Raw genomic sequence first — 27,251 nt, 5'->3', positions numbered from 1 at the left:
ATCCATTTACTTAACAAAAAATTGACAAATTAAAAAAATGTGACATCTAACATGAAATACTGTACTACTATTCTGGTTTCTGGTACATTTTTGTGAAATAATTTTATAGTTACTTTGATTATCATGTTAATTACAAGATCTAAATCATATAGTTTTTTTTTTTATTATTATTATTCATTTACTTTTTAAATTATGTCTCAATCCTAAAACTGTGGGTGATGCAAAACTGTTGGCCACAGCTGTAGGTTACTGGACTGGAGCTTTAAGAAATCAGATTATTGTGAAAGCACATTCCTGCATAAAACACTTCAGTTTTAACACGTTTGATTTTTAAACAAAATAATTTACTGATCTTCATCAAGACTACTTGATGCTTTCTTTGAAAACACATTTGGTCAGTCTTTCTTTTCTTGTATTTCAAACCTGAGACAGACAGTCTAAGCACTGGTGCCACTGAAGGTCACAACTGATAAAGTGAAATTCCTAAACTGTTAAGTTTAGCAACATTAACCAACTATATTTTCCTAAAGTGGTGGCTAATTAAATTCATTTTCCAAACTGTTTTTTTTAGGGGATCTGTGCACCTTTTTAACCTAATTCATTTTGTACTGTTAGCAATACAAGCTACTTACACGAATACGCTTGAGTAAACTCAAATCCTCTGAACCTTTAGTGGGGGTTACTGAGAGTTAGACAGGATCATATCAATTGTTTTCTCCCTGCATTGTATAACTGTTTTTCTTTCCCTAAACTTTTGACATATAACATACCATTCACTTACATTCAGCTTCCTGTACAAAGACTTCACCTAGGATACTTTCATCTACTTCACATTGAATGGTTTTTCAAACCATTATGTTTAAATCCCTCAGAAATATATGGTTATGCCCATGGCCGTAAATGCTGATGCTCGGATCAAAATTCTGGTAAATTACAAAAGACTCCTTCATTTTCTGTTAGTTTGTCATGTAACATTGATTTGGAGGGTGAATAGTCAATACCAAGCAGTCACATCTCTCAATCTCACTCTCACTCTCATGGGGTCATTTCTGGAACACTCCCAACAAAATAAAATGGCTTAGCTCCAGAACCAGACCCCATCTTCATAGACAGATCTTGTTTTGGAACAGCGAGTATAAAGCAATTAAATGCAGTGCAGTTAACTTCTGTAATTAGTGTTGATTAAAAGTCCCTCTGTTCATGTTCCTCTGCAGTTGTCTTTTAATAATCCTTCTGTGACTGAGTTGCTCGCATTGTCCTGTTGTTGATAAAAACACCCTTCTTATACCCGGCCTTGAAGAAAATGAGAGAAGAATATTGTCTGTATACAAATACTATTACGTAAAGCAACCCATTCCAGTTAAGGACATTGTTACAACTATGCCCTTAAGTTATTAAATTTAAGCAGTCCAGAGCCTTGTTTGACTGAACTTAACCTGGGTTTTTAAGTAATTACAACCCAATTGGAATATATATATATATATATATATATATATATATATATATATATATATATATATATATATATATATATATGACAAAAGACTGTTGTCTTTTATAATATTAAACAAATAAAAAAAGAACCTGAAATTGTCACAGATGTGGCCATTTTGTTGTTTCTAGAGCCTTAGGCTTCGCAAGTTTATACTACTATATAACATCTCACTCAACATTTTTAAATTTACATTTTAACCCGGGCCTTACCTTTTTGTAGGCACTATGTAGCTCATTGTGTTTCCACATTGTGTGAAGCAGAATTGATGCAGATTGTCCAGCTTTTGTTGGTACATTACTGAAAAGAGAGTATTTGCACTTGAAATGTAAAAATCACAACAGACCCTTCTAACCATCCTCTGTCGTTTTCTGTTTTCCTCAAGGTCAATGGATGCACAATATAATATGAAGTAATGTATGAGACAACCCCCCACATAGATCTGTTTTATATGGAGCCCTCCCTGAGCCTAACAACACGATACAAATAGTATGAATATACAGTAAAAATCCTATTTAAATTGTCACGTTGCACTCTATGTCACGTTGTATTCTATTCTTATTCCAAAAGCATTGCTTACTTTACCCATCAGAGACATGTCTAATAGTCTCTTATCTGTACCTTGCTATTTATCACATGTGGTTTGCTGAAGTTCAAGGAGGCCTTGCTGCTGTTTAAACACTGTAGCTTATGCATTCATCAGATTTAATTTTAAAGTACATGCAAGTTATCAATAGTTTCTAAATTAAACATCTTCAATAGACTTTAGTTACAAAACAGCAATGTCCAGGAATTACATCCCTTACTCTGAATCTGTATCATAGTATATTTCTGTGGATTAGTTTATGGTTAAAGCTACAGATACAGTTTCATAAATGGAATGAAACTCTTTGACCAGAATGAAAAACTACAAAATGCAATAAGGCTTTTTTAAACAAGAGTGCTTGCTACTTCTGTGTAAATGCTCCATCAATTCAACATGGTACAGAGAGCTCTAGGAGTTATATAAATAGATTAATAAGTACATTGATTACTATAAAAGGGAATAATAAAAACAGATTAAACAAGGTTTAAAGAAAGCAATTCAACATACTATGGATTTGGTTAAGGTGACTAACTTTTTTATTGTACCTGTAATGTAGTTACGTTGGAAAATATAATCCACATACTGTTCATATAACTATCTATCTATTAGGCCACTGTTACTTAAATTTAAATGGATATTTGGTTTTGATGTTGAAAGTTGTACTTCCTCAGAAATGAAAGGATGTGTATAGTAACCATGTTGAGCAAGTTTAGTCGAGTTCAGAGGGTCTCACCTGTCATTGGTGCTGATGTTGATGATTTTCTTCAGACCCTCATTGTTCAGAATGGCACGGGCATTCTGGGAGTCACTCTGCACCAAGTTGTTGAGAATGGAGCACACAGAAACAATCATCTCTGCAGGCACTTGGGGATCTCTGGCAGCATTTGGGAGGACTGAAACCAGATCAGGCAGTACTTGGTTGGCTTAAAAAAAAAAAAAAAAAAAAAAAAAAGGTTCAAAATAAAGGATTGATGTTCAGTGTTTAACCCAAAGCCATTGAATGCATTCCCAACTGCAGGAGAAAAACATTTTTCTAAACAGTGATTGTGTAGGATTGGCATGCAACTGACCCCTGAGCCTAGATATCTCCTGTACTATTTCGGTCTACTGAACCAGAAGAAGATGACAACAGGTTGTCTCATACATAGTATATCACAATGTTGGTCAGGAGAAACTACAGAGCACTAGGTTAATACCATATCAGTAAGGCTGCAATATGTTAGTTACATTTCTGTAATTGTTTTGTATATAAAAGCTTTGGTGCTTAGTACTAAATATCAGTCATATACCATTATACATAGCTGATCTCAATGCACAGCCTCTGATCTGGTGTACTTTAGATCAATTAACAACTTCCTTTAGAGAACTGCATGTTGAATAAATAAAGCTAGAACCAGGCAGTAAGAGAACAAATAATGAAGTCCATACAATGCTTAGTTTTACAGTACACTATACTAAGCCAGCATGCTCTCATTATGTTCTCTACAATAGCAATTACACCGCTGCAGGGGGCAGACAACTCTTTCAGTTGGCCAGCTGTAGCTTTTAGGGGTACAATAAAACAGAGAGAAAATGTGTTTACGGGCAATGAAGTCACAATGACTTCTATGCATCTTCTATTCTGATATATATTTTATTTTTTTTAAATCTACTTAACAAGCATGACTCTTCTAACCTTATCCTTAACTTTAACAACCATGACACTTCTAACCCTATCCCTAACAAAATGACACTTCTAACTCTAACCCTTAACAAGCATGACACTTCTAACCCTAACACTTACAAGCATGACACTTCTAACCCTAACTCTAACCCTTAACAAACATGACACTTCTAACTTCATCCCTTACAAGCATGACACTTCTAACCCTAACTCTAACCCTTAACAAGCATGACACTTCTAACTCTATCCCTTACAAGCACGATACTTCTAACCCTAACTAACTCTTTACAAGCATGACACTTCTAACTCTATCCCTTACAAGCATGACACTTCTACCCCTAACTCTAACCCTTAACAAGCATGACACTTCTAACTCTATCCCTTACAAGCATGACACTTCTAACCCTAACTCTAACCCTTAAGAAGCATGACACTTCTAACTTCATCCCTTACAAGCATGACACTTCTAACCATATCCCTAACAAACATGACACTTCTAACTCTAACTCTAACCCTTAACAAGCATGACACTTCTAACCCTAACTCTAACCCTTAACAAGCATGACACTTCTAACCCTAACCCTTAACAAGCATTTCCATGATGTTTGCATCATTGTTCTTATTGCATGATAAACTCGGTTGTTTTTCTGATAAGATGCTCCGACTCATTTAGGAACGGCTCTTCTGTTCCAGTTGCCTGTTGCAGACACACATAACACAATTAACCTTAGTTAGATCAGTTAAAGAGTCTTTATTAGAAGTATGACTTTGCACCATAGTGAACAGGTATCAAGGATTAAGCTTTTTGTAAAGCTGGCAGAGTATGAATCATGTAAAATGTTACAAGATCAAAATCTATAAACTGTCAACATAAGAATCAAAAGTGAAAAAATGTAAAGAAGCAATGAAACCCATGACCATTTACACTGCAATAAACTAGCCTAGTAAATGATTAATCACATACATCAAAAGCAAGAAAAAACACACACTGATATACAAATTCTCCTGCATTCCCCATACCAACATTTGCTTTAACAATAGTTTGAATTAGATACAGTGGTTGTAAAGATAACACCATCTTTATAACCACTGTATCTAGGGGTTGTGGCAGTAAAGGATTCAATTTTTGCAATATATATCATCTGAACACGAGGTAACTAGCATTTCATGTTTTGTTCATAAAGTTGAAAGCATTGTAATAAGTTACCCATCTGCTTATGCAGCTCAGGATATCGTGACAGGTTCCTCAGCAGAGAACTAGCTGTCTTCTTCACTCCAGGTTCACTCAAATGAAGCATCCTTCTGATGTGCTGTAGACCATTTTCCCTTTGTATAATGGTCTGTGCAATCGAGCATGATATCTGCATAAAAGAAATGATACACCACAAATGGTATATTGCAGAAAATGAGGTAAGACTGGCATTTAAATTTGTCTTGATCAGCATTACTAGAACTTTTTGCTTGCATAACCTCTTCTGATTTAAAAAAATTTAGCATTAGCAAATACATTTTAAAAATATACAAAATGTTTTAGTCGATCAGAAAGTCAATGTGTGTATTCAGATTAAGGTAATCCAAAATCTTTTAATCTATGTGTGTTCAGATTGAGGTAATCCAAAGTGTTTTAATCTGTGTGCATTCAGATGTGGTTAATCCAAAGTGTTTTAATGTGTGTGTGTATCCAAATTGAGGTTATCCAAAGTGTTTTAATGTGTGTGTGTATTCCGAAGTGGTTAATCCAAACTGTTTTAATGTGTGTGTGTGTGTGTGTGTGTGTGTGTGTGTGTGTATTCAGATTGAGGTAGTCCATCCAAAGTGTTTTAATCTGTGTGCATTCAGATGTGGTTAATCCAAAGTGTTTCAATGCGTGAGTGTGTATTCAGATTGACGTAATCCAAAGTGTTTGGATCGACTGCTTCTTTACACACTGCAGATTCACCACGCAGCCACCTAGAGGCTACAGCGTAGGAGGACAATGCAGCTCCTGGGCAGCTAACAGGCAAGCCCACAGGCGCCCGGCCAGACTACAGGGGTCGCTGGTGCGCGGTGAGCCGAGGACACCCTGGCTTCCCATGTATTACACTAGGAAACAGTTCAGAAGCAACTTTTAAAATTTGAGTGTATGCTTGGAACTAATTTACTTACCACCCCATTTCCAGCAGTGAGATTCTGGAGAGCTCCCATTGAGGCCTCCTGGGTGTAACTTCTGGTGCTCTTAGCTATTAGAGAGAGGTACATTCTCACAATGATTGGGCTCCATAGCCACTCCACACCATGCGGGTTACTCTTTTCTTCTGGAAAAGGGACCATGTGGTCATCTTTCTAAATACAAAACAAAACCAAACAAAATCATTATCTGTGTTTAGGCTCTTAATCTGTAATTGGATATTATTTTAGATGTTTCATTTGATATCATTTGATAATCAGGTTTGAGTGAATTTAGAAAAGTCCTGTATTAACCAACCTGTTTGATCTTCCTGCTTTGAGTGGCAAAGCAGCCTGGTGTTTTGTCTTGTGGGGAGGCGTCCCGCCTTGAGCCAGCAAGATCCTTGAAGTATCTTCCAGGCAGCTCTGATTCCAGCTGGTAAGAAACGTTGTGAAGGATACAAACACAGTTCTCTGTAGCCTGAAAAAAGAATATTACATAAGAAGATGAGAATGAAACAGACAGCTACTGTTTATTCATTTCTTTTTGCATCCCTATCAAGAGGTCTGTGTTGTGCATGCACAGGTGTGTGCCAAGAACCTTAGGGTATGGCTTTATTTAATACAAACAAAAAAATAGTGTACAGTGTGTAGAATAGACATGTATTTTAATCCTTATAATGATGTCTGTAGCAATATCAAAAATTGCAAATCTATCTGCGATGCATTTGGTTTCACATTACTAAGGACACAAATAGCTATTTATTCTCAACCCACTATCCACTTGAAGCTGGTCTATATATTGTAAGTTAAATTAATACTGAAACCATGTACTACATTTCAGTAACCCTAAGCTGATTCACTGATGTAAATTAAACAACACTCTAGTCAAAAAATGATTTTTTTTTTTCAAATTTAGTAGTTGCCATTTTATTTTATTTTTTTTAATAATTTTTAGCCAACTCAGCCAACTTAGCTAAAAATGCTTTTAAATAAAACTGTAATATGTTACCTTATCATCTGCTTTATAGTCAGCAATGGTACCCCGAACATAATGCACAAGAGAATCAATCAAAGATTCACATTCCCTCATAGCTCTTCGTCCCTCTAAGCCAGCTGAACTCATGTTTCTGGAGGTGAAAAAAGTATAAGTTTCACCACATGGTAAAGTACAGCAGAGATATTCAATTTCAGCAAAACCATTTAAGAGTTACCATGTGCAAAATAGAATATAAAAATGTGACCATGCCATTTTAGGCACTTTAAGGTAACTAGGAGTGAGATCAAGCCAAAGTCTTAAACCACAATTGTGCAAAACGCTTGTTAATTCAAGGAGAAATTACCTATAGTTTCACCAAAATAAACCTATTTTTAAATAGTTACACATCAGAGCAAAAAGTTTTTAACTTAAAATAAATGCAGAGATACATAAACAAATAAATAAATACATAAATAATCTTGGTTCCAAGAACTGTGACTGGGGACTGAAATAAAAGCTGCTCATTAAATACTAAAGACATTCTTTCCATTTCACATGTTGTTTAGCAACCACACCTGCAGATAAAGCTTTGTGTGATAACTGGGCTTTCTGCCAAGTTGTCCTACAGATAAACAGTTCAGACAAGATCAACCAAAGCCACTTTTCTGTTGGATACAGGTCTGAAGGCAGAATACAAAATTGTTCATTGTTTTAACTGGCCTCAAGAAAGTTAACAAGACTCTTAAATCTTAAATGCTGAATAACCATAGCATAAAAAAACAAACAAAAAAACCCTATAACTCTAAATCTACAGTTTTTTACAGTATACTGCATTACACATAAAACTACGTTGTTTTTGGACAGTAATATAGTATTTTATTTGGAATATATGGTTATAATGTTGTATATGTTGTATAACAAAGTGGATATGTTGCCGGCAATATGCAATGACTCACCAGTATCAGTTTTTATTTTAAAACAATGCTCTTTTGAGATGTTATCTGAGTCGGCTTCCTGCATATGACTAAGCTGTTGTTTCATTAACAGAAAACACAGCTATAACCAAAGTAGGCATATTTTTATGATACAAAAACCTGTTTGTCAGATATATGTTGCCAATCAGTGAAATTAAGAGCATTAAAGCTGAGAAGTATTTTATTCAAGAAGTATGATGATGTGATTTGACTCCAAGCAAACTCATTATTCAGCCTAATAAACATCAGGCATCTAAAAAAGAGCTACGGCCTCTTGTGAGTTACTGCAGAACCAAACTTGCTACAATCAGCTGAATAAAGCTGAATGAAGTTCAGGGAGCTGTAATTTACAACACATCATTTAATTTTGGAGTTGTTCTTTAGTGGAATGCGACTAATTGAGTGATTTTAACAGCCACTGAAATGTTGCTATCTGAATTACAGGAACTTACCGCAGACTGCCGGTGGCGTTGTAGAAGAGATCTGGATCCGATAGCAGATCTCCCTTTGGATAGTCTCCATCTGACCAACCAGAGCAGGGAACAATGATAGTGTCTGTGACCGGCTGGAGAGCCTCCCTGATGAGTAAGTCTTTTAGACTGTCAATAGAGGACAGGTTCCAGAGCAAACCTGAGAAAATCCAAACATGCCAAATGAGTGACACACACTTAAAATGTCCAAGTACCTCAAACCCATGGGTTTACTAAAATATCTGTTAGGGTTATATATTAACAAAATAATTCTAATAAGCAATCTTTATTAGAAACGAGTCTAGTCCTTGCTCTTATTTGGTAATACAATTGCTGCTCGGAGGAGTTGGAAAGCTAGACACTTTTATTGCAGGCGTAGATCAACCTTGAGAGACCGACTGAAATCAAATCATGCATTTTGCCGTCATTTTCTCTTCAACACCTTACGAATTACACATATTTAGAATAAAATCTGGCTACAAAAAAGCGACCGAACACTTGAGTGAGCAGTTACTGATAAGTATCCAAACTACATTAGAACTGCTTGTGATGGACAATATATGCAGTAGTACTGAAACGATATGCTTTAACTTTGCAAGCAGCTTTTTTAAAATTAAATAGTATTTTAGACCTGCAAGACCAATTAAGAGAGGCTTATTTTTTGGTTGAAGAAAACTGAGGTTCACAACAGGCTAGTACTAATAGCACTGAAGAAAGGTCATGAAAAAGACAGACAATTGCAAGATCAAAAAACATGATTAGTATGCGATGGTGCAAATCTGCCACTGGGCAAAAGCCAAGTACGAGTTTCTGAGAGCATGAGAACCGGGGATATATGGCGGCAGCTGTCTTTACGTCCATTTGTCACACTTTTATTATACCAAGAGAACTACTTATCCAATTGTGATTGAGCACGGCAACGACATTTTTTGGCAATGGTTATTGACGGCAATAAAATTGGCCCTACAAAAGGGTCTGTTTGTCCATATACTGTTTTCATTTTTACATAATTTACATTTTTAATGACACAATAATAACAACCATGGCAGGGGATGCATGTTACTGACATACTTCAATGATACTCTCCTATTTTACACCCCAGACCACCTGGGAAATACCAACAGTAACGTAACAACTGAAATAAACACTTTTCTAAATAAAAGTCTAATCCAGTAAAACGGCAACTGAATTAAATAGTTTTGCTCACAATCTGGTAACCTTGATAATGGATGAGGTGGAAGGGGGGAGTCAGGGGCTTTTTGCTGAAGCTGCTATGTATAGTGTAGGACATTTCAGATAAACGTCATTATCAATCCTCTTTAACAAAGGATTACTCGGTTCAATAGTGCAGCGTTATCATTCCTGTGAGGAACAGTTCACTCCCACAGCTACATTCCTGTGTCAGTGGGAAAAGTTGCAGACCCCCTGGTTACTCCTGGGAACAAAGCTTTGTCTTTTAATGGCCCCAAAGGAATCCGAGGATATAAATGACATTGAGGCAAAGCCCTTTATCTACAATTCCTTTCTGTGTATAAACTGTTAGCAGTCTTTTGTGTATCACTGAGCTGTTGATGGTTAAAAGGTGAGAGGTTGGTTGGTGAATTAGAGGTTGAAATAGGGGTGTTTTGCACTTAGAATCCTGCAGCACTAAATATTAGTCCTAATTATCCGGATACACTTCAAAACACAGGTACATCAAACATTTGGAGTTACACTGTATTTACCATTTACAACTTTTTACTACATGCACCAAAAAAGGAACATAAACAATAAAACTAAATTGTAGTTTAACCTTCACCATCGTTAACATTAAATTATAGCAAGTTGCTTCAACTGGCTTTTAACAGCTTCAATTGTGTGTGTGTGTGTGTGTGTGTGTGTGTGTGTGTGTGTGTGTGTGTGTGTGTGGATCCCTGCTTGAATGAAATGCATTGGGGGTTAGCAGGGTGTGACTGTGTTTGCACAGATGTAGTTAGTTTATTCAATTAATTAGTATCACCTGCCTGTAAGTAGCAGGCAGGTACTTAAACAGGACAAAAGGTTAGTTCTATGCAGTATGTGAGAAGGCAAGAGGCTGTCATTGTGGAGAGACCTGTGTGGGTCCTAAGCAAAAGATAATGTGTAAGCCATTTTTGTGTGTGCTTCTAAAATATTATAAATATTGCATTTGACAGACTGCATAAATGTCAGTTTATCATCTGAGATGATTATTGGTTGTTAGTTGCGTTCGACATTAATTCTATCCTGTGGTTACTTAGTAAGGCCCAGCCATGCAGCATTTGACAGGCTGCACAAAACGTGGCAATAAGCGTCTTTGTGAGATTGATATTAAGAGAGGTAATTCCTCAAAAGAACCTATGGTGCAGGCGGGTGGTTTAAAAAAAAATAAACGCGATAATAAACAGGATATGATATTAAGCAAGGTGATATAAAATGGGTTCATCTGTATCAGTTTATTATGTCTACTACTTGGTGAATGGTCTTTATAATTTACTTTATAATATAAAGTCATCATATCAGAACACCACTCTCCTTTTTATAAAGGTCTCTAGTGACTACTTGAGATTTACTATCTAGAATACTTGGCAAATTGTCTTGTGACATTTTTTGGCAACTTTAGAATTTCTAAATAGCGACATCTAGCAACTCTGTGAGGTTTCTCTGGTGACTTCCTGCTTGGTGGAGTTGGCAACACTGCTCTGGTGTTATGAAAAGAGCTTCCTTTAGTAATCTATAAAGGTGATTTTAAGTGCCCTGCTTGTCTACAATATTTTTATTTTATGTACCATACATAAGTACATACTGTATATTCACTGGTCACTTACAAGGGCTTGAGTAGTGCAGTATAAGGGGGATTTAATTTGAGGAATGGGGTGCTTGTGTAACATGGAATTAGAGACACATAGCTGGACAGCTTGAGATGAGAAGAGCTGGACAAGTCATACGATGTAAAACGCTCTGAACTCTCGCGTCTCACCGGGTCAGGCAGCATCCTCTGGCTGCTGGGCGGCTATTGAGAATGAGAGACAGAACAAATAAGGACAAAGCTCTGTCCAGCTCGGAACCAGGTAGTGTCTCTCAGCTGCTGGACGAACAAGGAGAATGAGAAGACAAACATAAGACACTCTCGATGAGAGACATAAAAGATAAAGGGACAGATCCGTCACTACTCAGTGCAGCATCCACAGGCAGCGTGGCTGGCAACTGGGTGGCGTGGAGAGTTAGGATAAAGAGTCTTGGGTCCATGTTGGAGAGACGAAAATAGAGAACCCCCCCTTTGGCGAGACCCGGTTCAGCAGGTGGGGACTCAGCCAGCCAGAAGGGGCAGAAAGGTGCTTGGACCTGAAAAGAATTTAGGTAGATGGGATAGCAAGGTTGTGGCCGGGTGTCCCCTCTAGCCGGCGAGGAACCGCCAGGGACAGCATTGATATGGGCAGGAGGCGCCCCCCCAGAGCAGCATTAGAAATAAGAGGAAGTGGAGGAGGACAAAAACAAACAAAGGGCAGAAAAAGTGCTGCGTATATATATATATATATATATATATATATAAAAGAGAAAAGGAGAGATTGACAAGCTAAGCTACCACTCTGGTCACGCCTTTTTTACCTGACTAAATAGAGCAGTGCAAGCTATTGGCAGAGAGACTAGAACTAAAAAATGTATATATGTATAATTCAAGAATGACGTTGGGGAAAATAGAAGTATCATACATTTCTTACTATATATTAAAAATATGTTTGTTCCGTATGGGATATATAACAGTACTGAAATAGGTCAAATGAAGACGCAACAGAATGCATTGTACAGATGATGTTTACATTTAACAAAAACAATGCTATTTTGATTCATGTACCCTTGCATGCATAGACGTTCTCCTTTGGACACCCTCTGCTGCAGCAAACCACAACTCAACTCCCCCTATTTATTTGAACAATGTTGTGCAACACTCACAATGTATGATAAAGATTTCGCTAAGAAGATGCAACACATATTTGAATTTATATATTGCGGCTCTTTTCAGCAACATATTTTCTCTTGGTACATATATGACAAAATGTATACTTTGCGAACTGTCGCAACGTAAATGCAAATTGCGCTGCAATGTATGTTTGCGCTGCAACTGGCCCATCTTAGTACATCTACCCCTTAAAGCTTAACTGCTCACTTTATTTAATGTTGGATTTTTTTTTGCCAACTGACATTACAGAATACACATACACCAATAAGTTGGTGCTAATCAACGTCAATAAAGTCAAATATATTATCGTTCAATAAAACCCATAGTTTTCATTTCCACCCCCTAAACTCGATTTTTGCTCGATTTCGTTTGTGACACCTGTTGTTTGATCACATTACTCTAGATAAATTTAAAGAGAATCCGATTCCACAAGGTAAACAAACAGAAAGGGCATTGCAGTTAAGAAGGACCAGCTTTGCAGTGGAATGCAATACGCAGGAGGCTAGACTCACACACATAATCTACAAGAGAATAACTTGAAAATATTTTGACTAGTGCCTTCAGTGTAGTAGAGAACTAAATGTGGCACTAGCTGAAACTTTGTATACTTTAAATCTAGTATTTAATGAATCAGAAAACAGCAATGCCTTTTCTGCAATCAAATGAAACCCTTGTTTCTCAGGTCTGGTAAACTTACCAGTGAGCTGTTTTTTGGTCTCCACATCCCTGGTTTGTTTGAGGAGTCTCAGCACAACAGGAATGCCATTCTGATCCTTCACCTCCATCTTGTTGTCGCTGTCCTCAAAGACAACGTTGCGAAGAGCTCCGCTGGCTGCACGCTGAAGCTCGACGTTGTCACTCTCCAGAGCCTTGATCAGTTTGGGAATCCCATGCATGAAGTACACCTGTAAAAAGAAAGGCACTGACATGAACAGGAGGCTGGGCAGGAGCCAGTGACTACACACACTGTACGACAAAATAACCAGGCTCCTAGGTTACATCTGCAAGGCCCTTTATTTAGAGTAGAGGGTTTCTAAACTTACAATTGTATTACAGTGCTCCCCTTTTAAAATGTTGTAGTTGGGAGCCGTAGTTAAGAGCCTTATAACAAGACTACTAGTGTTAGTGTACTGGCCTTATTGAGCAAATGGGAGCCAGGACCATACTACCTTATAACCTGTTCCGCACTATAAAGGGCTGCCTTATAAAGATGGACCACTATATTAGGTTAATGAAATTATACCTAATCTTACCAATATTGGGGTTAAACGTTTTGAAGGAGGTTGGTTATCTTTCCTCTAATGACGAATATGAACACTTATCCTGTGCTGTGCATTTTATATCTATCTATCTCCATCAAAGTCCCTAAATTACTTAATTGAACCAAATTAACCATGTAAACCAGGTCTTTAGCAGTTCGTTTTTTAATGATGCCTAAAAAACCTGGAATGGAAGGGCCCTTGGGGATCAGAGTTGTGCTCTTTCGGTCGATGGGACAGAAACTTGAAGGTAGAAACAGTTCAAATGATTGCTCTCTGCAGTTTTTTGACAGTTTCTTACACAGTTAGAGTTAATTTATTCAGAGATGGAAATCTGCCTTTCAAAATAGAACTTGAACAGTTTAAAGTGAAACATAGTCAAGGCAATTTAAAGTCAAAGGGCATCAGCTACAGGAAATAGAGAAACAATATAATTGTTTGGCTTACCATTCTCTTCGAGTCTACATTTACAAAGCACTGATGTTGAATGAAGGTTGCAGCAGTGACCTGCCATTCGGAGTTGCTGGTAGTCAGGTAGAAAATGGCCCTGTCTAGAGTCATCTCAATTGCCTCCCCCTTAGCTGCTCTGTGAGAGAAAGAACACAAAAAAATTAAAACGTAGCTATGTCATGCCTTTGTGTGGAGTTCTGTGCAATACATCACTATGAGGCAGGATTTGTGTTGTTGCAGGTTGATGCAACACAGAATCTGGAATTTGACTAATTTTTTTTTTCCCTGTATTGTTTTACCGTATCATTTCATGAATGTCTAAAATCTAAATGCATTAGGCACACCAGAGTGTAACCATTAACCTGTCCCTATGTAAACACCCTTAGTGATTTATCTAGTAATGATTTAACTATTTTTTAATACTTTATACATGCATAACAAATAACAAAGGCAAACAAACCAAAAAATACAAACAAAAAGTAAACCTACTCAGTTTGTGTTCCAGAAAAGCTTGCTTGCGTCTGGCGTTCAGCAGCTCCTCCATTTGACAAAACAGCTACCGCCATACCCCCCTTCGACTGTATTATGTTGCCATCTATTTGCATGCTGCACACAGAAGGAGGCTGGGAGGCACGTGCCGTGTTCCCTTGAAACATTTGTTCTCCCTGGACGACGTTGTGGTGCCAGCTGTACTTCCGAGATTCTCTACCCATGCTTAAATTGCGGTTCTGCATCTGAACTTGAGTCTGCCCCATGGCGCCTCCTGACCTGCCTGCATCCAGGATGTTGCTCAAGCTTCGGCTTGTTCCAGGCCGCTGGAACTGTATGGTGTTGGGGCTGGAGTGAAGGTTATCCAAAAAGACAGCATCATCTGATCGGCCTTGGTTCCATACCTGCTGACGCCTGTTGCTGTAGTAACGGCCCCGTCCAGATGTGTTATACATATTGGAATTTAAGATTTCCGAATGGGCATATCTATTAGGCATACCAGTGTAGTTTGTGCTCTCCATACGGAATCCCTGGTTAATGGGAGCTTGGGCTGCAGGCAGGGTGTGAAGCCCCTTGTGAAACACTTCATAATTGTAGCTTGTTTGGGCTCGGGAACGGGGCATCTCCGGGCTCGACACTGGTGAAACCTCGAGCCGCATTGACGGGCCCTTCATATTCTCACTCCTCACATATGTTCCAGAGAAAGAACTCCTTGGGATGCCATACCCATTCTCATTGCTCAAAGTATTATAAAACTGTAAAAAATATATTTAGAAAAAAAAGCAAGATTACAATAGGATAGAGATGAACTCTTTAGAATCTAAGCTCAACTGAATGCATAGTTGTATTTGACAGTAGTATACATTGCTTCCAAAAGCAATTTATATGAAGCTGCTTATATAATTAAATTTGACAGTTCCTGAATCTGACTGCTATGGCAACCTTAGCTACCTTACCAGACATCATTTCTTAAATTATAAAAGAGTCTGGGGAAATTGAATCAAATCAATGTAACAACTGAGTGAAATGTGTTGCACTTTGCCAAATACAGTGCCTGTGTTAGTAATTTTAAAAGACACAAAATGATTTGCACCAAAGGACAGGGGGGTAGTTTCGAGTCCGGTTCTAAATTAGATCGCATCAGGTGTGCGGTTTGTCAGAATTGTGGATACTGTAATAACGAACTACATCTTTTGTGCATCCTCCAATATCCCAAAATGCTTTCCGATATGTTTTTGAGCATTGACATTACAAATACAGTACTCAGAATAGACATCTGAAAGAGCTGACTATCAATAAGTTGTAAAATGATGTACTGTGGAGTGATGTGCCCATATTTATGCATGTTGATGGAGCCTATGCAAAGCTTGCCTATGGCGAGACCATTGCTGCCTTCTCCTTTGCTGATACCTTGTTTTCAATAACAATCCCATAATGTTCATGCTAAGTACTATGTCTTCCGTGGGCACGGGCTCCATATTTGCAAGGTTGTAAACAAACAGTGCATGCTGGGATACTGTCGTATTAAGTTCCACAGCCCATTGCGCTGCTAGGAACTGGAACCAAACTATTTTAATACTTTAGTGTGGACGCTTTGAGCTGGATTAATTAATTTGAGTACGGTTCTCGAGATCGGTTATGTAGTGTGGACAGGGCCTCTGTCCAAAGTACCCCAGTTATGGTTGTCCTTTTCAATATGAAGATGAACTCCAAAAAAATTGTCATAATACTAGAACTTCACATGGGGTGTTTTTTTTTTTTTTTTTGTTTTTTTTTTTTTTTTTTTTAAAACCATACAGTATACAGAGGGCTCATTCAAGTCATTTTATTGTATTTTTTTTTTTTTTTTTTTTTATAGGTAATTGTGGAATTGTGACTGACTTCTCAAATATTAACATTTTACAAAGGTAAGCAACTTGCTTGCAAATTTCATTAAAAAAAAGTAACAGATGATACGCAAACTAGACAATCTGACTACAGAAGAAACCGAGCCTTTTACACTCAGATAGTGGTGGAAGTCTGAACCTTATTACTAAAATTGTTCTAAAGCACGGTAATGATTAATGTTTAAAAATAAGTCATGGAGTACACAGTTCTTGATCACCCACTGCACAGGCAGCCAAGCTGTTCCACATCAACGTTCCAATCAAACATTCTATTCACCCCTCGGATTTTTTTATTTATTTATTTTTTTAAATTGGGCCAGCAAAAGCACCCCCATTTTTACAGTGCAACATTTTTACAGTACATGTCTAGATAAAACTCTGAAGGAGGCAGAAAGTGGATTCTGAGTGTTCACATTCTATTCTGACATATTCAAAATGATCTTCATGCCATTCTGAAGAGGGGATTATAAAAAGCCTATTATAAACCTTACAAGCTTGACTTTTAACATTAACAGACCATAAGGGTTGCATAATAAATGCATTATTTATAAAAGAGCAACCAGCTATATTTTGAGATCAAAAACAAATGTAAAAGTATCATAACCTGCATATTACACAAGTTAAAAATGTACTGGATTACCAAAGTGGTTAATTACTTAGTACCATTTGTTTTTTTTAAACTGCACAAAATCAACTAACTGCAAAACCTATTTTGTATGAAAGTTATTATAAATAAAAGTATAATGTTTGTCATCATTTTATGGCAGAGCCTTGACACTATTTGTAAATTAATTCATTAAACCTTATTCTTTTCCTTCCTGACTGAGTGCACTGCCATGCACGCTAGGTAATAGTTATTGTAGATCTTTGACTACAAGGAAGCTCAGTTTATAAATGCTGTTTTGTCTGCAGAATCTAATAAAATATATAAAATACTTATCATCCTATTCTCACAATGTCATGTGTACTAGATTTGCATATGCAAATATACTTTAGGATTAGGGTTACATTAACAGGACAGGAATCCTTCTAATCATAATACAGATCCAGTATTTTTGTTGAAATGATGTGATTGTCATTCACGTAATTCACAATTATGTTTTCAAAACAAGCTGATTTATATTTATGTAGTATAAATTGGGTATATGTTATTATTTAATATCTGCTGAAAACGTATTTTATCACTAAATTTATGCATCAAAACATGGACTAAGGGGCCCTTTTAACTAGGAACACGCTTTAACAAAATATAAATTCATGTAGAAAACAATGTGGATTTGTATTTTTGATACTGTATCATCTTAATCCAAATCAAATCAGTAGTAGGTCAATTTGGCATTCGGCTAGAATGCAAGTTCTTCCCTCACCTTGCTTGCACTGTAGGGTTCCTGATGTGCTGTGCTCATACAGTCATATCTGTAAACTTGTTCTGGGATGCTGCTGGACCGGTGCAAACTACCTGGAAAAACACACATTATCACATATATATGGTATATGAAAATAAAACAAAAGACAAGAACAAACAGTCTGCAGAACTGCTTGAATTAAAGTGTTTTTGAGATTGCTCATTGCCTTTGTCTCGTGTGGGTAGTTTCTACTGATTAGAGTTGGTTTCGACCCCTCTGTTTGAGATTGGCGATCAGCTTATTTTCTCTTTCATTGCCTCATGTAGTTTAATTACCATTGCTAGAGCTATTGTGGTGCTGTAGGATGGCAGATTGACTCGGCCTCAGCTACCTTCCAGCTCGAGCCTGCACGCCCCTCCTGAAGCAGCTGTAAAACTGTGATTGTAAAAGTGGTTGAAAAAACACTGAAAGGGCAAGAAGATTTAATTACAAAACTTGGCCCACACTTGAGGATTGGTGTATGGTACTATGGGGGGATAAGCAGATTCAAAAGTACCATTTAGCATCAGTATGTCAGTTATATAAGTATAACACTGCTATACTTCTGCTGTTAGAGTTAATGCATTATAGTTTTAACTCCTGGCAGCATGTATTTTGTCACACTATTGTAGTTCAACTTTCAATAAGTTTGGTTGTTGTGTTTTTCATTAATTCTGTCACCTGCACCTTCTTTCTTGGGTTTGTCTAAGGGGGGAGGGCAACTATTTTGCTGCCCTGACCGTGGCTTCCCTTTTGTCTGCAAGATATATAATGGTATGTTATATTATGACATGTTAATGTATTATTGTCTAATCAACTGTATGCTTAATACATATTATGATGATCTACAACAAGTTAAATATTAATCTAAATGAGTTTTCCTGATATTGTTCCATCTTATCACAGACAAATGTCTGGTTGTTAAGAGTTTTGTACATTTTATATTAGCACAATAATTGTATTGGTTTCTTTTAATATCAGTGGAACAACACATTATTAAACGGAGTTATAGAACAAATAAAATTTTAATTTGGCCCCTCCATTTTTAATTGGCTACCAAATTTTGAAGGACGGAGACAAACGCCCCTGAGGATTTTGGCCAACCTTGAGCCCTTTTATGTATTTTTAACTTTAGTGAAATAAAATCAATCTCTCTCTTTCTCTATCTGTCTCTCTCTCTCTCATCAGGCTTTATGCAGTGGAATTCATTTAATTTCTGATACATAATAAAATGACAAAAAAAAAAAAAAGACAGCCAGAGACATGGATGATTTCAAAACAATCTAAATATTGTTACTGTTGTGAAAAATAATAATAATAATAATAATAATAATATAATAATAATAATAATAATAATAATAGTCTAGATAACAGTAACAGCTTTTTTAATAAAAAAAAAAAACTGTGAACAAATCCTCTCAACTTGACTTTTTTTTGATACATTAGAAATAATAAATTAGTATTATTTGTTTATTATAAAAGTAAAATAAGGTTTCATCTCAACCACACAGTCATTTCCTTGTGTTGAGGGGGTGAAGGGGTAATGGATTTGTGATAATTACCCTTGATTTCTCGTTATCCAATGGCCAAATAAAGATACAAAAATGTCCAGGTTTCGATTTATTAATTTGAGAATTTAAAGAAAACATGTCTATACAGCTGCAAGCGTGGATCTCTGGCTGGCGTAATAAAGACAAATTTAAAACAAGCTTTTGCATTAAGCCTTTTTTCTTAACTGACAGGATATCAATGTTTTACAAAAAACAATACAACAAATCTTGTCCGTCTCTGAACTTGCTCCATCCATTATGCACACTCTCAACCTATTACTGGTCTCAGACCTGGTTCCTGCTGCCCTCAATACTGACCGAGTAATGCCAGTGCTCAAAAACCCTCCCTTGACCTGGCTGGCTTATCCAACTTCCGTCCCATATCCAATTTTCTTTTTCTCTCCAAAACTCTTGAAAGGGCTGTAGCCAGCCAGCTGACAAAACATCTCACAGATAACAATCTGCTTGAACCTCTGCAGTCTGGCTTCTGGCCACATCACAGTACCGAAACTACTCAGCTCCGGATTGTAAATGATCTACTGCTCAATGCTGATGCTGCTGCTCCCTCTGTTCTTGTCCTCCTTGACCTAACTGTTGCTTTTGAAACCACAGGTCATACCATTCTTCTTGACCGCCTTCAGAAGTATGCTGGGATCTCTGGAACCAGTTTCTCTTGGCTGTCCTCTTACCTATCTGGATGCATGCAGTCTGTTTTCTATGATGGAAGCAGTGCTGACGCAAAACCAGTCATGTGCGCTATCTGTTATCGGGCCTTTTCTCTTCAACATCTACATGCTTCCCTTGGGTCACCTTTTTCACCAACACAGCCTCATGTTTCACTTCTATGCTGATTACGCAGTTCGGCTCCTCATGGTTCGGCTCCTCATGGTTCGGCTCCCTCATGGTTCGGCTCCCTCATGGTTCGGCTCCCTCATGGTTCGGCTCCCTCATGGTTCGGCTCCCTCATGGTTCGGCTCCCTCAAGGTTCGGCTTTCAGCTTGCATCCAAGACACTGAGGCCTGGATGTCTGCCAATTTTCTTCAGTTCAACACCAACAAATCTGAACTTATAGTAGGATAGAAAACTCAACTCAAGAATCTCAATATTGCTGCCTTGAACCTCTGAAACTATCTACCTTCCCCCACTGTAAGAAGCCTTGGTGTACTTCTGGATAATAACCTCTCCTTAGATGCCCACATCTCCTCTGTAGTAAAATCCTTCTTCTACCACCTCCGAAATATCTCAAAAGGTCCGTCCCTACCTTTCCCTCCTGGATACAGAGATTCTTTGTCATGCAACTCTCCCTATGCTGGTCTTCCATCACACGCCACAAACAGACTGCAGCTGGTTCAAAATGGCCCTGCTAAGATCCTTACCAGATGTAAAAAAACATGATCACATCACCTCCGATCTTGACTAACTACACTGGCTACCTGTTAAGTTCAGGATTACTTTCAAAATGTTCTTCCTTCCCTACAAGGCCCTCCATCACACAAGTCCAGAGTATCTCTCCAACCCGCTGACCAGCTATGTCCCTGTACACAAGCTAAGGTCTTCTGACTCAGGCCTGCTGGTTATACCCAAGCAAAAGCAGACCACACTCAGAGCACTCTTTTAGGTTCATGGCCCTGACTCTCTGGAACTCTCTCCCAGCTTTAGTGCGTGCAGCTCCCACAATCGCTCACTTCAAATCAACTCTCAAGACCCACTTGTTCTCTCTTGCTTTTAATGCTCTCTAAGCCTGGTATCTGTTATTAGCTGTTGTCTATATTGCTTTTCAGGTTTTTTACTCCATCTTACCTGTATGATTCTGCTTGAAACACGCACCCACAATGTTTAGAATTCACATCCTAGCCTTTCATTTAATGTACTATGCCCTGTATTTCGCTGTATTTCATGTATTATGAAAGGTACTATATAAAATAAATATCAATATTGATTGCTTCAAACAAAGAGCAAGGCTGTGTCTTTATTTACCAAAATAAAGTAACTGCTAGAAGGGTTAAATAAACATCACATAAATCCAAGTTGACAAACATTTAGAACAGCTGAAAGAAGAGAAATTTGCAGACGGCTTTCCGAGGCCACATATTCAAAATAAACAATGTGTTGGCTAAGCAATGGCATGTTTACCAAGATCTGCTGCTATTTTGGGAAGCGCCAGACAAGGACACTATCTCCTGACCAGGAAATGATTTTAGCAGGCACAAGAAACCAGAAAAATAAAACGCAGTAATAAAACAATTCTGAAAACATTTCTGTAATCGTCGGTATTAAGTTTATCAAGGTTCATAGACATTCCATAAGTTTAAACACAGAGCTTCAACAAAAGCTACCCCTCAAAAAGGCAGACCACTATCACCTACAACACTATGTAACACAATTTTTGTTCCTGGGTAGTAAGTGTTATTTTCTAATTGCTTATGCCTCAAAAGTATAGCAAATGGCTATTATTCCCCACAAACTTTGCTTTTGTGACTAGGACAGTGATATTTTGAAATGTACCTATTTCCAATGAGAAAACAACATATGAATCCAAATTAACATGTATTTATACTAAAGTAAGACAAAAATGACTACAAAAGATTTAGAAGTGAGTAGTTTTTCGAGATTTACGATTATACTGTAAATCACTTTCATGAATCAGTCCCCAAATGTAGTCTATCATGTTCTCGTTATACTGTCCTTGGTAGCGGCGTTCAAAGTCCAGTATATCCTGGTGAAAGCGCTCGCCTTGCTCCTCCGAGTACACTCCCATGTTCTCCTTGAATTTATCAAGATGAGCATCAAGGATATGAACTTTGAGGGACATCCTACAGCCCATTGTGCCGTAGTTCTTCACCAGGGTCTCAACCAGCTCCACATAGTTTTCGGCCTTGCAATTGCCCAGGAAGCCCCGAACCACTGAGACAAAGCTGTTCCAAGCTGCTTTCTCCTTACTAGTGAGCTTCTTGGGGAATTCACTGCACTCCAGGATCTTCTTTATCTGTGGTCCGACGAAGACACCGGCTTTGACCTTTGCCTCAGACAGCTTAGGGAAGAAGTCTTGAAGGTACTTGAAGGCTGCCAACTCCTTATCTAGAGCTCTGACAAATTGTTTCATAAGGCCCAATTTGATGTGCAGTGGTGGCATCAGCACCTTCCAGGTCCACCAGTGGCTCCCACTTGACGTTGTTCCTCCCCACATAGAACTCGGTCCGCTGTGGCCAGTCCCGCCTGTGGTAGTGCGCCTTGGTCTTCCTGCTGTCCCAAAGGCAAAGATAGCAGGGAAACTTGGTAAAACCGCCTTGGAGACCCATCAGGAATGCCACCATTTTGAAGTCTCCTATGACCTCCCAGAAAAATGCAGATATGCATCCACTTAGGCAGCTGGAACTAAACTGAACTGGTGGGCTTAAGGCCCCTGTATTTATACTACTATTTATATTACTGGAAAGTTCTAGAAAGTTCTAGAAGTTACTCCAAGTTTACTCAGCACTGAATCTATCTGGAATGTTCTGGAAAATAGGTAAATTTCAAAATATCACTGTCTTGGTCACAAAAGCAAAGTTTGTGGGGAATAATAGCCATTTTCTATACTTTTGAGGCAAAAGCAATTAGGAAATAACACTTACTACCCACGAACAAAAAAAAAAAAAAAAAAAAAAAATTGTTACACAGTGTAATCAAAGAAAGATTACTCTACACAACACAACATATTATATATATATATATATATATATATATATATATATATATATATATATAACAATATATATCATTTTTTTTATATATATATTACTATAATAAATTTTATATATCATTTTTTTTAAACAAAAAAACAAACACACACTTGAAAACAAAGATTTTTTTTTTTTTTTTTTTTTTTATGAAAGAGCACCCCAGTGCTGTTAAAAAAAGTAAAAGCATACAATACATTTACTATAGCATTGTTTGAACCTTGCTAATTTAAAATAACTACATACTTGACATAGTTTATTCTATTCCCATGAAGAGTTTTGTATGTGTGCTATATCCCAGATGTAGTTCATATGTGAATCTATATCCTATCTACACATATTTTTCAATTCTGTACCACATTTGCAAGAATGCATCCTCTTTCCTTGAACTGTAATGTTCTCTGGTTAACTACACTTAAGGGGTGGGTACAAGTACAGTGCAAATCAAAAACATTATAGCATGCCCTGTAATTCCCATCAATACTGTTCCAGTCAATTTTTAGAGGGCAAAAAAAAAAAAAAAAAAAACACTAATAACTAAACGGTTATGTTAAGGTTGTATTTCTGCAGTTTGTGTTGAAAAACAGACTTCATAACTTATGAGTCACGCAGAGTTCTACCACTCAAATCTCACTTAAAACAAGGCCAAGGAATAGAATGAAAAGATAGACCTATAAAGCTGCTTCCATGATAAACAACAATGTGTCTTCTAAACATAGCACTGTGCCCTGAGGCTAAACTCAACTGACACTGATCCAGTCTTCAAAACCACCATTTCTATAACTATTCCCACATGTTTAGCAACTGTCTGAAACACTATCAATCAATCTGGGCAATTGCAAATGTGGCTGCTAGACCATTCACTAGAAAGAAACAAACAGCCATAGTTTTGTATATTTTCAATACGAATTAGTTTTTGCCTGGAAGCCTGCAAGTTTAAGAGTTAGTCATCAGGTCACATTGGTCTTATTAATGTCGTTTGTGGGTCAAAAACAATAATTTATACATTGCTTAATACAATTTCTATTGTGTAATTGCCAAAACATGTACATTATAGTTTGTCACTATGATAATGGTTTTAGATACTGTATATATGTTATGTTTCACTCCCAGTGCAATCCATTTCGCTATAGCTTCTTAGCAGATTATTTAAAACAAGATTTGAAGTGTCTGGCTTATATGCACAATTCTTAAACTATTGAATGCTTCTATAATTAAAGTAGCAAAGGAAGTGTGTGGCTGCACTGGAAACAGCCACCATGTGTACAAGGAGCACATGACACAAGGGTATGCCTGGTTTTCCTACACTATTGTGTCTCTATTTGCAGAAGTGTAAGGGTACCTGGATTGCTGTGTTGAAATCCATTTTAAAAAGCTACACAATACATAAGTGGACATGCACTAGGGATTCTGTGAAGTTTTGCATGTGTAATACAAAGACATTTAAGCAATCACAGCGCAGGAATAGCACAGGCAGTGATAATGTAGGTTCCTTGCTTATGATCATGCTTCAAGCCTGCACTGAAGGCACCAACTCCCAGGTGGCGAGAGGATAGTTCAGTGTTAAATAACAGTACCAATAGAATCCCTTAGAATTTTAGGATCATAATTTAGATATGTTATTTAACATCATGTAATCAAATAAACTACAAAATTATACTGCAAACGTCTACCTGAAGCCATAACAGTAGTACAGTACTTTAGGTTAGATTTTGAAATGTCACATTTTTCAATTTGTCAGTTTTTCTTTAAGTAGCCAATATAGAAACCAAAACCATAAAGACAACTGTATTTATATTGTCGGTTCAAGCAGGCAGGGGTTTCTTACAGGCGGAGGTGTGACACAAACCCGGTACCTCCTGCTTTGAAGCATAACACCGATACTCCTGTACAAGAGAGTCGGGCTCCCTTGCAGGACTGGTATCGGGCTAATGTCTTCATATCTGCGTCACCTACAAGACCTACCACCTACCCCCCGTGCAAGCTACACTTTCCCCTGCCAGCCTCAAGCTCGCCCTCGGACTTGCTCACCAGGCAACTGGCTTCCAAGTGCATTCCGGGGTACCTGAGTCCATAGCTAACATCAGCGTGGCTAACCGCGGTTCGCACAGGTAGGGGTTTCTCTCAGTTGTTATTACCATTACATTTCTATTAAACGGGCTCCATTTGAAAATAACAAAGCTAAGTACAAATGTCAGGACAAAAAATAACTTGATATTTGCGTGCCATTGTTGGAAAAACAGGAGATTAGCTCGAAAAACATTGTGGGGAAAGCAGTTAACATTTTAATCTACAAAATTAAAAAGGTTCCCCATTTGCTAGTAGTAGATAAAAATATTACTCCTGTAAGGCCACCTTTATTACACGTTTAATGTATTCTTTTGCACTCTAGTGAGTTATGACAGTTGACAAAAGGTGTGCAATTATTGTTGACAAGCCATGCAACTAGAGAGGTTCTTGCAATCAGCTGACGCTAAACAAAAAGAAATCATTTAACAACGACCTTACGCACCTGACACACAAACTCCAAAATATCTTCGACAATTACTATTACTTACTCGTTTATTTATATATTTACTTTTTACTTCGATATTTATTTTCAACTTTTGGCGGCGTTACCCATTCACAACCGGAAAAAAACTGCATGTAAATGTTTACATTACAAATACTTACCATTTGACATACCCCGTTTGCTTTTTCTAGCCAGTGTGAGCTGTACTTGTTGCTGCACTCTGAAACTTTTGTCGTGCATTTGCCTGTTGGATAGTTTTATATTTTTCTCAGGCGGCAAAGCCAAACTGGTGTCATCAGATACATAAAAACCGTCCGATGGTAGGACCGTCTTTATGAAACCATCCGAAATAGATTCTGTCGTTGCCATGTTTGTATTCAGTTGAAAGTCCGAACTTTACAGCGCAGGAACGAGCGAAAACTCTGTTTTTAAATCAAGTCCCTCGTACTTTCCAGTGGGCAACAACAGAAGTCCAAAAAATATTGTCCAGCGAATGATATTTAGCAGACCCTGCTTGGTCGTCGCTACTGTTAGGTCCTAGAGTTTTTTGCTGAGTGTCAATATTTCAGAAAATCGCTTCCCCACTAGTTCGTTAGCGCTGGGGATGAGGGGCTGGGTGTGGCCTAACAGGTTTAACCTCACCTTTACAATTCACGTCGCAAAGAGGAAGCGAGTTGAATTTAGATATGGAAGCTACAGTGACTGAAGAGGCGTTGGTGACGTGATTATATTTACTATTGTAGCAATTAGCCTACTATAGTTATTTCATGTATACTGCATACCATGTGTTTCTGCACAAGTAAGCCTGAGGTGATATACAGATAGATACGTAATAGAATACAATAATGTGGTATGTAATATTATTATTATTATTATTATTATTATTATTATTATTATTATTATTATTATTGTTGTTGTTGTTGTTGTTGTTGTTGTTGTTGTTGTTGTTGTAATTTGTATTCTTATTACAAATCACCAGTTCTGGTACCCTAATGATTTATCTGACATGATAATTTATATCCAAACGAGGCACGTTAAGTATTTAATAAAGTACATGCAGTTAATTGCTAGCCTTCTATAAATATGGACCCTGTCCTTATACAGTTTGATAATGAACGACTTGCAAAATAGGCATCAATATAGTTTGTTTTGAAATGTTATTTTGACAGTAAATGTAGTACATAATAAAATATACAATTTATTTATGTATGTATGTATGTATGTATGTATGTATGTATGTATGTATGTATGTATGTATGTATGTATTATCAAGCTCTTAGAAGCAGTCAGTCGATGGCAATAATGATAATCAGTCTATATGGTAGGAGACACACTCTGATTTTTGGATGGAAAGTATTTTTTACTGTGTTTCTGTATTGTTGTTTTTTAAAAGTTTAAAATTATTATTATTATTATTATTATTATTATTATTATTATTATTATTATTATTATTATTATTATTATTATTATGTTTTTCACCACATTGAGTGATACAGTTTTGGTATAGTATATTAGTTATGTGTTCCGATTTCCAATTTAATTGTAACCCAGCTGACTGAGTTACGATAACCGAAATGCTGGGAATTTTGTAAATTTCAAGAGGTCCACACGTTGATGTCAGTAATGTGGTGGGTAGACGTATCCAAACCAAAAAAAAGTATTAAACAAACTAAATACGTTATCATCGACTGTAAGCAATTGTTCGATTTAAATGTAATTAATATATTTGAAACA

At 37.3% G+C, this 27,251-nt stretch overlaps 1 protein-coding gene across 1 annotated transcript; it reads right to left on the bottom strand.

Annotated features, from left to right (window-relative positions):
• Nucleotides 1–26,351, bottom strand: LOC121318411 (plakophilin-2-like). The gene is made up of 13 exons (XM_041255043.1): nucleotides 25,679–26,351; nucleotides 17,719–17,810; nucleotides 14,466–15,220; nucleotides 13,974–14,112; nucleotides 12,965–13,172; nucleotides 8,292–8,469; nucleotides 6,899–7,016; nucleotides 6,206–6,367; nucleotides 5,887–6,063; nucleotides 4,949–5,102; nucleotides 2,812–3,001; nucleotides 1,705–1,792; nucleotides 1–1,293 (listed from the first exon to the last, which is right to left on the bottom strand). Exons 1-13 carry the CDS (start codon nucleotides 25,884–25,886, stop codon nucleotides 1,222–1,224), a joined length of 2,541 nt encoding a protein of 846 aa, XP_041110977.1. The 5' UTR covers nucleotides 25,887–26,351; the 3' UTR covers nucleotides 1–1,221.
• Nucleotides 26,352–27,251: the final 900 nt, after the last annotated feature.

The sequence above is a fragment of the Polyodon spathula genome, chromosome 7, assembly GCF_017654505.1.
Source record: "Polyodon spathula isolate WHYD16114869_AA chromosome 7, ASM1765450v1, whole genome shotgun sequence".
In the NCBI taxonomy this organism is placed as follows: Eukaryota; Metazoa; Chordata; class Actinopteri; order Acipenseriformes; family Polyodontidae; genus Polyodon; species Polyodon spathula.
The sequence above is the reverse complement of the archived record's forward strand: the minus strand, read 5'-3'. Positions and strand labels throughout refer to the sequence as shown.